The sequence below is a fragment of the Stigmatopora nigra genome, chromosome 5 (genome assembly GCF_051989575.1).
Source record: "Stigmatopora nigra isolate UIUO_SnigA chromosome 5, RoL_Snig_1.1, whole genome shotgun sequence".
Lineage (NCBI taxonomy): Eukaryota > Metazoa > Chordata > Actinopteri > Syngnathiformes > Syngnathidae > Stigmatopora > Stigmatopora nigra.
Window position 1 is genome coordinate 8035344 of NC_135512.1, and position 14097 is coordinate 8049440.

Consider the following 14097-nt stretch of genomic DNA (forward strand, 5'->3'; position numbering starts at 1 on the left):
TTCAGTGAAATTACCTCCAGTAACTGTCCAGGTAGTAAATATAATTATGCGACTGTATTTCAAAAAAAAAAAATAAATGTACATTTTGAAATATTCAATTGTGTAGCAGATGCCCCCCCCTCTCAAATGTCAATGGTTGTGAACCCCTCAAAATTTATATCAAGTATACAGTACATTTTACTTGGCAGCCCTTGTCAGACAACAGTATTCTGTTTCAAATTGCATTTGTGGAATAATATTTAGGCTAAACAATTAATTAACATATTTTCTTACTAAATCCTGTGATCTTGAAACTGAGTACTGTCTTAGATCTAAGTAAAAAACGTTGATGAATTACATTAGCATATATTTGAAAGTAAATGTTTTGACATAGAATATCCACAGGCAATCATGAAAGAGTGAAACCCAATTGATCAATACAACAAGCCTTTGATAACAAAGTACAACGCCTCGAGCAGCTAACCCTTAAAGGGGCATCTTAAGCTATAGGTAACATAGGGTCTTTCCGGTGAAAAGTGTTTTTCACGTGGCTTTCGAGTACATTTGAATCAGTTTCCCAATTGTACATAAATAGAGGCGTCTTCTATGAGGAGGTTCCACTGTAACATTTTGATGTTTGTTTTTCAGATCTATCAAAAATTCAACCTGTTAAAAACTGTCAACATTAGACGCGCATTTCAAGTCGCAAAAGATGACATTTAATGACCGCTTGTAACGTTAGCTCGGGGGGCTGCAACACAAAACTGCAGCAAATCGATTGGCAACGAAAAATAGCTACAATTACAAGCCAAACATGCATTATAAAAGGACAAGACTAGATCACACAGCCCCACTGCATATCCTGCATGTTAAAATATCATCAATTTATCATGACGCAGAAAAGCTACCTTCAAAGAAAGAAACATTGGGCAGAGGTGAAACATCAAACCCATTTTCCACCCATTCAGCAAAGCTGTCGCTTCACATACGATGTCAGTGCGGTGAAGCAACGTGCGCCGCGACAAGCAGACAGTGCAGCGTCATCACAGCGTCTACACACGTGCGGATTGCATGGAACAAGCAGCAAGCAGATGTAGGTGGGCCTCCATTGGTGGTGAAGTAACGTCAACTAGCACACAACCAGACAATGCTCAACCATTCCTTCAAGCAAACCGTGCGGCGTTTACGACAGACATGCACTTTGCATGCAACTTCATCCGTCATAGTCACACCCTTCTTGCATTCGTCCCATGCATGCTTTGTTGGATGAATCCACCAAAAGAGGTGCAAATTACATTCAGCAACCATTTAGATGGAAATCCGCTCATGGATACATTTTGAATTATTCAAGGAGTACATTTCAGTCGGTGCTCAGATGCTGGGAAAACCTATTATATAATCAATACACTCTATAGGGCCATTAATATTTGATGGCGCAAAAGTGCTTCCTGTCTCCTTGGTCTCCTGGTGTCTGGGTCCTGTAGTCTGCCTCCAGGAAGGGAAGGGAGTGCACATTTGTATTTGTCGGGTAGTCAAAATTACTAATGGAACAAACTTATCTTTGCTTTACTGTTTATGAATCCATTTTTCCAAAGCGCTCTTCTAATGTAATATGCTCTCGTAACTATATTTCACTTTAGACAGTTATGTGAACAATTTCCCAAGTCATCGCGTCGTGTTTTGACCTTTGTCACGCCACTGCAGTTTTTACAGCATAAAGCAGTGCTGACTATAGAGAGTGCTGAGGCACTGCAAGCCTAGATCCCTTCCTCTCTTTTAGCCCCACAAAGCTCAGACAATCAATGTAGCCTGACTTGGCCGGGAAAGATGGAGGCTGCGGAGAATGCAGAGTAGACGGGAGGCTGCTAGGGTTATATGCTGACATCTTGGGAGCTACAAAATGCAGCCAGGGGGACCAGCTAGACTTTTGTCAGATATTGTGATTTCTTTACACTAGGTGTTTCATTGAGTAAAACTATCTTCTACCAATATACTACACACACGGTATTCATTTTGTGGAAGTTGCACCACTGAGGCTAACAACTTTTTTGCAGAGCATCAAAATGAGAGGTATAACACTCACTAGAGACATAAGGTGTATTTTAGTGAAATTTTCTTTTGCTATTTTGCCAAGGACTTATGTACACACACTCTCACTTCAGAAACTTTCACTTCAGAAGGTTGCATCCTGAAGTTTGACAACCAAGGCTATCGACCAACCTGCCCTCGGCTGAGAAAACCTTCGACTGACGGTCGGTTGTATGAAGCGCGCATGAGTAAGTGTGTGTCTGAATAGTTAAAACAGATTGAGTTAGTTCTCATCGAACTTGGTGGGTTATATGGAGTGACACTATTTTTTTTTGTTTATTCAAAAAATAGGATTGCTGCAAAGGACTTTAGAAATCCATCCAGCTTTCTATTCACTAGTTTATAAAATTCATCTTTCAGCCTGTTTTGAACAAATGCTATAACAAAATTGTATGTATATATGTATGTAAAATATATATATATATATATATATATATATATATATATATATATATATATATATATATATATATATATATATATATATATATATATATATATATATATATATATATATATATATATATATCACAATTTTTGTATAGTATGCATTTGATTGTATTTGTATTGCTGGTCTTTATAAGTCCACCGTTGTTTTCTTTGTGAGCTCTAAACGTCTGGCAGATCAGAGAGATGCTGGGCTGGATCAATTGGCAAAAGTAATCTTGGACTGGGACACACAAATGCACACCCCTACACACAAGACAGCTCCGTTGTTGCACTCTCACCGGCCTGCCTCCAGTCTCATCGATCAGCATCTATTTTACTAAATGGATTCTTCTCCTCCGCCTCACTTCAATTTGTGGGACTTGGAATAATAAATGTTCCAGAAAATGCAAGATGTGTATCTAAGCAATTTTTCATTTAAATTTGGCTCGACTCCGACCACAGTTTTTCCTCTTTCTTGTGACAATTCAGGCTTTCAGCAAGATCGATGCGGCTATATGCAACACCCCCCTCACAGCTCTTGGGTAATCAGCACATACTTGCATATATGGTCAGAGGTCATATCATGACAGGATGATGCAAATTGCCCAACGGTCTAACAGACAGAGTTCATCAATATCTCATTTGGTTTTCTCAAGGTTCGTAATTTGTGGCATTACGATATAGATAATGAATATACTTTATATAGACTTTAAACTAATTTTTCAATGTCTCCTCGCAGCTAGATTATTGTCATTGAAAAAATATTTTGTTCGTGTAATACTACCATTTATTAATGTACAAATCTAATTATTTTTGATTTGACTTTGATTCCCCTCATATTCTAAATTTATTCTCCTAAAAAGAAAGCTTTACTATACTTATCTTTTTTTTATTTTTTACTGACTATTATACCCTTAATTTATACACACAGGGGGCAGTTTTTGTGCTCTGAATATTCATACTGTGAAATAGGATCTAAGTCATTGCTTTAACCTACTTTTTATGAGTGCTATATATTTATTCGGTTTGAAAACAGGGCAAAACATCGCCGTCAATTTCATTAATGGCAAACAACAAGGACGATCAAGACCTGCAGTGATCTATCTCCTCCATTTCTCTCTATTTCAGGCACTCTCACACATTTACACCCCCGTGAATGAAGTATACACTTCTCAAGGAGAACACAACGTCAAAGATTTACGTTCTCCTCTGATGAAGACATTAGCACACTGGCTGATTCCCAAAAACTTGCAGCAGCAACGCATGCAGAAAATTGGTGAACATCTTCACTCTAGAGATGACACTTTAATTTGTGCAGCTACAGTGACTGGTGCTCTAAAGTTCCCCCCTTGAGGGGCTGTTAGATCAGATGGACACCTGCCTCTCGGTTAGTCCAGAGCCGTAGGCTTGAGAGGGGGGGTATTGGGGCACTGAGGTTTGGAGGCTGCTGGAACAGAAAGTAAAAGGCTGGGATCTGCCCAGAAGCACGAGTCCCCTGTCCCCTTGCCCTTGCTTTGACCTGGTCTCTCAGGTTCTCATCAAAGGTCCCCTTATTTCACTCCTGTCTCGCGCCTAATGGCTTTGCCCCAAATTCTCTGGCCTATCCCAACCTCGTCAAGACCGGGCTACATAGCAGTCTTCCTGGGAGCCATAAAGCTATTTCTTACATCTTCATCAGCTTGCTTCAATGACGTGTGTGCCGTGCATTGCTGTATAATCCCTGGGTGTGACAAATGGAAAGAAGGAGATAGCTGTCATGGTCCTAAACTAGCATGTAGTGGTGAATTGAAGGGACTAAATCAGTATCATGTTCTTCACAGGACTCCATCTTCAATTTAGTGCCATTAGCGGTTTTAGTGGATCGTTCACGTGTCTTAGATCGAGGGCCTCTTCAGTAATTAAACTTGTTTATGATGAACGAGTACTGTCAGCCTGGATTAGGACTTCATCACGGGCACATTCAGTTCACATAAAAGAGCCATAAATACGCAATCACTCTTAATTTTCTCAAAATGTAGAACCTGTACGTTTGGAGTTAAAAGTTTTAGTACGTTACAAAATTGATGGTGGCTATAGAAAGGCATTTAAAGTCAAATATAAAGTCATGACAAGGAAAAGCGAGAAAGACAACAGTGTCCATAGTGTATAGTGCATTACTATTGTACATGTCAAAAGTTAAGTCAGAAATTAGTCCTCTACAGACTAGCTTGGAACCTAGAGTAAATAAATGAAGATTGAGGACCATGCATCCATTGAATATCCTCGTCTGTACCAGTCATAGGGGGTGCTGGAGCCCATCCCAGGCAACAGCAGACAGAGAACACCCCAAAAAACACTCACCGAATGGGAATCAAACCCATATTGCTCACACCAAAGTCGGGCGAGAGAAAATTTTATTCTGATATGTCCTTAAATAATATATTAGCAGTTTTAGTTTCCTGAACAAAAAGAAAAACAACAAGAACCAAGCAAATGACTCTCAAGACTTTTCTTCCGGGCACTCTAAGAAAATAAATAATAATATTAAGAACCTCCTCCGGTGGAAAAACTAAAAGAAGCACTTATACAAAAGATACCACAATGCATTAATGGTTTAACAGCAAGCTAATCTAATTTGCTGACACGGATGCCAATCACCATCAAGAAACTCTCTTACCCACATTTTCAAGCCATACACACTATAAGTCATAGATAATAGTGACATATTAAAAAATATGAACTGACAACTTTAAATTTAAATATGTTATGATAGATAGCACTGGTAGTAGATAGAAGTATTCCAGTAGGATATCCAAAAACATAAAACCAAATCAAACTATTAAACATATTTGATTACATTATCATCATTTTGAAAGTCACTCTTTTCAAAATGATTCTTCCATTCCATCATTAGATTAAAAATATACCTAATGTTGCACTTGTGTACAAAATTGCAATAGAGCAGGGAAAGTCCTTGATTTAAAGAAAAAAAATGCTACCAACATTCTAGCATTCCCGGGAGAGAGCGAAAGAAACAAACTCGTCTTAAACACCTTGAATAACAATTTTCTGTTAAATTCATAGCGGGTGTTCCAATTAAAACTGGTTTGAGGATACGAGTGTTAATGTTGGCTTTGTTGAGCAGGTATTTATAACAAAGCTATAAACAGCCTGGAGGTGCACGATAAGAAAACCTACAGCTCGGCATAGCACTTATACACACAGAACGAGCCGCCGGAGAGAGAGAGAAAGGAAGAGGAACCCCAAGTAGAGGCAGTGCGCTTTCTAATCTAATCACTCCTCCCCCATCAGCTGCATCTCACACATAGCAAGCCTATATATATGTGGGGATGTGTGCCTTGCAGCAAAGGCATGGAGCTCAATCACACAGGCACCAACCGTCCGCTGTACTCGAGATTTCATATTATAGCCAAGAGTGCAACACAAGGATGTGCTAGAGTGTGTGTTGTTGTTGTTTTTATTTTTTGCACGTGAACCCTAGATAATCTGCTGATTGATTCATCTCTAAACTAGCGCTCGCATAATCAAATGAATGCAAGGGAAAGAAAGGCCATCCATCATGTATCTTAGCGCATACACAATGTGAAGGAAGGAAGTAATGGATCAACAGACAGTAAGTGGAAATGTTGACAATGTTACTACAAGTGTATCAGAAAGACAGCCGGGGATCCTTCATTGAATGTATTAAGTCTTTATAAGGCCATATTTGGTCATTTAATAAGAAAATAAGGCCATGTGTCAAGTTTCAACCCTTATGTAAAAACCTAACACCAAAAATAGGTAATGTCAGTTATGCCTGATGTTAATATAGGAGGAAACTAATAAATACTTTTGCTCCAATGGAAATATATTCAGTTTCCAGGCATAAGGATTTACTATGCATACATGTATACAGACACCTACCTGTATGTAGACAAGTTATTCAAATGCAAATTATGCATGGTAATTTAGTAAAATGAATGCCACTTGGAAGTATTTAGAGCATACAAGAACAAAAGCAACCCTTTTAAAAGGAATTTATGTGGAATATTACTCTATTTAACAATGAATGGCTCCTTCCTTGATTGGCTTTACACAGTTTTTATACTTCCCTCCAACAGATCCTTCCCATAATTTAAGGTAGCATTTTCATGAATTCCAAGAAGCCACCGCAATATATCAGAGATATGTCAGATTGTGATTTTACAGTCACTCCTTGAGCTACTGTCACTATTTTAAATCTTCCGTGCAAGTCATTACACAATCAATTTGGACTTTCACTTGCGAATTGATACTGAGCACATCTTGTGTGAAAATCTAATCTCACTCTGTAACTTGACGACAGAGCGGTGCAATCAAAAATGGCTCTGACTGCAGCAGAAGAGAAAGGGAAAGGGAGGTAAAGTCACAAAGCCTAAATGTATACCATCAGAGCTAACAGACGAGGCCGGCGGCACACCAGCGAAACCATTAAGTGTGGTGCGCATTCAAACGAGCAGATTAATCCCCCCTACTGCTGTACAGAGCACGGTAATTGAAAATGCCCACAGGATATGATCTCGGCTGTTGGTATGGCAGGCTATATGCCACAGAGGCGACGTAGAGGAGAGACGGAAGCTGATTTGCCACAGTGTGACAGCGTGATGGTGGAAAAGGTGCACATCAACGAGTGAGTGCTCGTTTATCTTTCCACTGACCTTAATGACACCCCCATCCCCAAACACAGCGTATCTCCGTATTGCTGTTTTATCCACCCCCATTTTCAGTCAGTAAGGACAGTAAGGATAACATTCATTTCCCTCAGAAAGCGGAAACATAATTATAGTTGGGAATCGTAGCAATTCTTAATGTTTACGAAGAACTTACTGTGTATTTTCCTATTTGATCAGTTAGTAATTTAGATGACAGAATCTAGGTAAGTCTAATCTTGAGTAACTGAAATGTTTTTCTTCTGAAAAAATCCACTGTAATGACATATAATGTAAGGAAAGCAACATACTATAGGAAAATGGATATATACAAAGACATAACAGCTATTCAGCAAGGCGTAATCATATATTAGATATAATATGTGCAATGCTTGTGAATATCGCTATTTATTCCTTAAAATATTTGAAAACGTCAACACTTTCTATTTATATTAGCTTGTCTGTGGCATTTTCCATTATGTATTCGCATTTAGCTATCAGTTTCCAAAGCAAAAAAATAAATAAAATAGGTAGTTTTGAATAATAAAGAGGCAGGACTAAATGTGTTGCATTTTATAAAAATGTGTCACGAGCAGTTTACTTGCATTGGATACGGATGACCTCAAAATAATTTGATCATACTATTAGTACATATAACACGATACAATACATAATGAATCCTCAAACTAGTATTATTTTCTGAAATTAAGATTACGTGGCCTTGGCAGATGTCTGGCCTGTACCGAGCGTCATTGTAGTTATCTTTTGTGTGAATGTGACATATGACAAGATGATGTATTGTGTTGCTAAAGATGAGATAAGGCAGGCGTAGGATGTGTCGTGCAACGTGGTGTTTGTAGACCGCAATGTGTCTATTACCAAGCACAATAGTGCCATTTTGCAGCATGTTCAGTTTCATGTTTAATCTATAATTCATCTGGCTACAGAAATGCATAAATGTTTAATATGTCAGCGGCAGCGAGGCCTGTCGAAAGCGTGACCTTGAAATGTCCGTTAAACATCATTCAGCAACAGCTCAAGGGGCAGTTAAGCTGCCAAAGCCAAACAACTCACGCAGACACAAAGCGCACACTAACATACACACACACACACTGTCTGTCTTCCCCTCACACACACACACACACACACACACACACAACAAACAACCTGTCTGCCTGCTGATACTTTACGGCGCTTTCTACGCTGCTTTGTTTCCTGGGATGCAAAATGCAGATGAGACGAGTCAGCCGCGTGCGCACAGTCTCGGGAGAAACTGCCACTCAAATCCAAACATCTGTATGAATAGCAAAACACACAGCGTACAGTGGAGGATGAGAGACAGAAGGAGCGGTAGATAGAGAATGAGCAGCAAAGTGGCTAAGAAAGCTGCCGTTCCGTCTCTTCTTTCGCTATCTTTTGCTGAACAAAGAGCTATATACACACATGAATACCTCTTTCCTCCCACTGTATTTTCCATCGGGATATTTATTCTGAAAAGCAGCGATGCACAACAAGGGCTCGGTCTTGTGTTTGCTAGTGGGCTGAGGCACTAACGCTCCCCAGCTGATTATGTGTCTGTCTGTAGCAGTTTGAGCTTCTGCCAAAGGAATTAGGTCTAGTATTTGTGAATGCTGCTCCCCTCACAACAGAATGACTTGCCATGCTTCTCAGATTTCTGGCTTTTGGAAATGGAAAAAAAAAAAAAAGGAAAAACAACATTTTAAATAAATTAAGGATGTCGCTGTGGAAGCCTATTAAATTTTCAATGTGACCGTTTTGTGAGTCTTCATGTGTGTTTAGGCTTCGCACAAAAGGAATATTTAAAAACCAAAGCGTGCTAATTGGGACAGAGATTGTTACAGCGGCTTCTTATTCAAACAGGCTTTTAGCTCATTAAATGCTTCCATCTAGCCTTTGTTCAAAGACAGAAACATTTAGAGTCAATAAAAACAGTTTCAATAGGAGAAGAAAAAAAAAAGGTAAATTGAATATGACTTAAAAACAGTCGCACTTAAAGACTATGATTACATGAGAGGAAATTAAATCATTGAACGCTTTGCAATTTTAGATTATTTTAAATTCATACTGACTTCATATTTGCCTTGTTAAAGGAGACACCATATTGGTTAGACATAATGATAAACAAACACTAAGGACATTTAATTTCGCTGCATCTTCAAGGCAAACATAAATTAATACATCATTTTGGGTGACCTAGTTTTTTATTATTATTATTGACATTTTACCCATTGACACTCATGAACATTCAATCCATTTTGATTGGAAGAGTTTTCACAGCCAATTTTCACTTTTTTCTACTCATTCTTGTCTGCAAGTACCGTATGTACATGTTTACCCATGTGCCTATTGGGGAAATTTGCAATCTTTTAGCTATATGATGAAAAACCTTCCATACTAGCATTAAAGCTCATGTTTTTGTGTTTAACAACAAACATTCAAGGATAACTGCATAAGTTTAAGGCTATATATTTGCCCAACATATTTGCCTTGTGACACAAATAGCCATCAGAATTATTTGAACTAAAATGCAAAGTTCACCAGAAGATACTATACAATCAACACAAAAGATTTATTTAAAACTCATCTTTCAATAGACTATAAAATATACCAAACTGTTATCACCTTGATTTACAATCTGTATACTGACAAATGCAACTTTGAATCAGAAACAGACCATTTTAGTGAAAGAAAACAAATATTTTTGTTCAGGTAAATATCTACTAGGAGTTTTTAAAATCTTGACTTTCAAGTTGTATTTGAGTGGATTGGTTAAGACTTTGTACACAAAGTAGGTGTAAAACGATCCTTTTCTAAGCACATGAATCTGCAGGGAGACTATAATAAACATCTTCAAAATCCCCAGTGCTAGCTTGTTTGTATATGAATTTTGCATTAATATCATTCTGTTAAGTAGTGATAAAACACTTGTTTCTACTCATCATTTACCACCATAACACTCGTTGATCTAACATTTTTCTGATCTTCACTTACATTTAATTCACTCCACATATATTTGTTGGTTGCAGAGCCACTATAATAAATTCCTTACACACCCCATCCTATTAGCATTGATGTGTAACCTTGGAGCTCACCGTGTTCCGCCTGAGGGTAATAGAGTCACTGCATGTTGGTATCCTCGCAAGTGTATATGAGTGTGTGTGTGTGTGTGTGTGTGTGTGTGTGTGTGCATAAGGTGATAGCTCAGGCGTCCCGCTGGCTCACATCAGAAAGCTCAAATCACACCTTCTACAGTGATGACTTTTAACTCCTTCTTTTCTATTTTCACCTTTTTCTCTTCATCTTCTATTCAGCCGCATGTGATTTCATAAGCTCTCTGTTCATGTCCAGCCATCCACAACATTTTTTTCCCTCCGTATGTCGCTGCTAAGCATCCTTGCCTCACTTAACTGTACTCATCTCTGTGTCCAAAATGACGGGGCTTTGATTAGCATTTTGATTGCATCCAAAGTCAAGCCAGCAAGACACACAATCAAACATTTGCATACAGGCAGATTAATTGTAGTACTGCAAATGTTCTTGCTAGCAACGGCAGAGTCGGTGCACGCTACAAAAGTAATTTCTCAAACAGACGGACGCCTCAGGAATGAAAATTATCATTCTATAGACTCTGCCGGCAGAATTGCACACATAGTATATGTATGGAAATAAAACTGTGTACACCTGACAGTTAGGACCGATGGAACAAACATAGCAGTTGGATCTATTTACAAGACTCTTCCACTCTCATCAAGGTGATGGGTGGCAACTAAATGGATGTAAAGTTGAAGTGAAAGAAGTAATAAGTATGATACCTTAGCAAAAATGCCCTGCCCTATGCATTTTCATTCTAATCCAACACTACAAATTGTAATCCAGGGCATGAGCGTAACTCAAACACACCTACTCCCCAGTACACAAGCAGCATGACGGATAACATGTCTACTCACCTCGTTAGCACGGGCTACTTTGCATGCATAAAAAATGTGGCAGAAATAACAGCAACAGCAAAACGCTGAACAATCCACATTACACTTGCTCCTGCTCAAGTATATCACACGTGCAGTTAAATATTTCAAAGCAAAGCAAAGGCAGTAAAACAATTCAACATCATACTTTCGGTTCTATTCCTTCAAGTACACCTGTTCATCTTACATAGTAAAATGAGCATCTCAGTTCTTGGACAAATCTGTCAGTGAACCAACTTCTCAATTTTGAGTAAGTTAAATAAGAGTGAGAAATGTCTTCAAATCGGTCTAATAGAAAATCTAGTAAGGATGTTATAATAGTGCGTAATTGAATAAAAAGCCCATATCGTGATAGATTCCAGTTAATTACGCCCAAGCTTTCTTCCTTACCATCTTAAACCCATTCCACTCCATTTGGGAGACGCCGGTGGTTGTCTCACGATCTTTCTTTGGCTCTCTCTCTCTCTCTTACTCTCGCTCTGTCTTTCTCTCTCTCTCCTATCTCTCTCTTGTTCTTTCTCTTATTCCCCACACACAGCAGCTACAGCAAGCAAATGCTTCCGCCAAGAGAAGCGACTCTACCTCAGCCCTTTCCTATCTTAGTCTTAGTCTTGGTGAGAGACTTTTCTGCTTTGGATTCTGCTCCTCGGCTTCCTCTTCCTCTTTTCTCGGAGTCTCAGTGGCGAGCGGAGGTGTGCGGCGCAAGCATCGCCTTCTTCCACAGATGCTGCAAGCGTAATGATGAGCTTGGATGTGACTGCAGCCAGCATCCCGCCCCCCTCCCTCCCTCCCTCTCTCCCTCCAACCACCGCCACCACCCGCCCAGTCCCCTGCTTCACTGGAGATCAGTGCCCGCCCACTCTCCTCCACCTACCCCAAGTCTCTCTCCTAGAATCAGTCATTGGCGTCTTGGCTTGCCCATCAGCCCACTCCTCCCTCAGTGTTAACACCTTCGCTCTCCGGCTGGCTCGGAGCCCTCGTCGGCACACGCCAGCCTTAGCCTGCTTTTGGCAGAGAAAAGGCTTTTTGAATCCCAGCAAAGCATAATCAATCGCCGCTCAGCTCCGTGCCTGAGTGAGCCGGGGCAGAGCAATGTGGAGCCCGGCTCGAGGAGAGTGATTGCAGCCTCAGGCGCTATGGTAATAGGATGCCTGCACAGCACTGTGTATATAAATTAGCTATTACTGAGTGTCTTCTGTACATTTGCATTGCTCAGTGTATAGAGTCACCTTTACTCCCCACCACTGCCTTCCACACCTTTCAACAACAAATGAATCTTTTATGCGCTGAAGATTAACATTGAGGATTCAATCTTTATTGGCCCACTAATTTAACTCATTGACTGCCTTTGACGTTACTACAAGTCCAATTCATTTTGACAGGAAAATCCTGACAGCAAAACCTGAACATTTAGCTACAAGCTTAAATAAATTGGATGTCTATCATTATCATTGGCAGGAAATTTGTTTTAATACAATGAATGAAAATACTACAACAAAACGCACACACGCACCCACACACAAATACTACAACTATGCAAAATAAATGGAGATGAAAAGATAATACACATACAATCCCATTTAACTTCCAATAAAATCCACTAACCACTATTACACCAAGCCACCAAAAAAGCATATGTATATTCTCCAAAATAAATGTAACCAGATGAAATCATAACAAAACCAATCACTTCCAATCTATCATCTAATTTAAATATATGAATATTTCTTAAAACTACAAGTCATGAAGATGACACACACAAAGGTACTGTTGTTCGCAAAATACATTGCTTTTATAAAGGCTATTTTTTTGTTCATTGCATATCAAGATTCATTGTGGAATGCATTGGGGACACTATGCAGTGGTATAACCTATCCTGTCGGTACCATTGAATAGTACTACAAAAAGGCAACTTCACTACGTATACATAGCACAATGAAATGGACTGTTTATTCCAAGCATAGCCAATATCATAACCAGAAAGGTTGCACTGACCACTATTCTGGCCTGCCTAATGTCTTGGAACTTGCAATCAGTCAGAATTGTTCTCTTTTTATGGAGGTGTTCCGTTCATTTCCCAGTTTTAGCAAGCAACAATTGTTATTGTTGCAGTCTTTACCCTTTTTAACTTTAAACACAAACCAAGAATCACTGTAGACTATGTTTGTGTTGTTACCTCCATGTTGACTTTTTAGAGTTAATTAGCAGTGCCTTGATAGTTTTGTTGTAGCGTGTAAAACAATACACAGTGATTAGCAGGTATCATATGCTTCAATTACAGAGCATACTGTTGAATGGGGGATGATGTGTGGAGCTATAGTAAAAAAAATGTTTCAGAATGTTCCAAAAAAAAAGAAAATAAATAGAGAGATAAAAGAAAGACAAGATTGCAAGTGGTTGATGTGTCAGAAAAACAAGAAGGGGGAGCTCTTGCTTCCACTAACACGCTTTATCTCACAAGTTAAATTAGTGCCACACACATCTTGTATAGAGATACAGTTCTTCCTGACACATATGTGGAACACCTTACTTGTTATTATTGGATGTGCATTACCCTCCGCTGACAAAGATATCATCGTGCAACGTTTCAAGTTGGCAGTAAAGTGGAATTTATGCTGGTTATGGCATGTAAATAATAAATATGGTTCCAGTGTATCTTACAAGTAACATGCTGTGTTCAATTTGGATGAACATTATGAAGTGGTTTGGGATATTTGATTAAAAGAATTTTTGTTATACTAGTTTAAACTTAACATTGTGAATGACTACTTGGTTGCAACCAACGAGAACTAGTGTACTTTTAATTGAACTAATTTGCTGCCTCAGTAGGCAGGAAGAGAAATATGTAATATAATACTATTGCGGTGTTAGCCTGTCATTACATAAATGACTTCGGCAAGTATTTTTTAAACCTTGCTATTCAAGTAAAAATGTGCACACAAAAATAT

At 38.9% G+C, this 14097-nt stretch overlaps 1 protein-coding gene across 9 annotated transcripts in view; it reads right to left on the reverse strand.

Moving 5' to 3' along the window:
* elavl4 (ELAV like neuron-specific RNA binding protein 4) overlaps positions 1-14097 on the reverse strand; it is a 78338-nt gene that overhangs the window by 44939 nt on the left and 19302 nt on the right. For 2 of the 9 annotated variants that reach the window (XM_077716540.1, XM_077716538.1), the window contains exon 1: positions 11540-11883. The exons of the other annotated variants lie outside the window; for them this stretch is intronic. In XM_077716540.1, the coding sequence (XP_077572666.1) occupies positions 11540-11563 (24 nt within the window). In that variant the 5' untranslated portion in view covers positions 11564-11883. Of the gene's footprint in view, positions 1-11539; positions 11884-14097 lie in introns of those variants that run through there. 9 annotated transcript variants of the gene reach the window in all.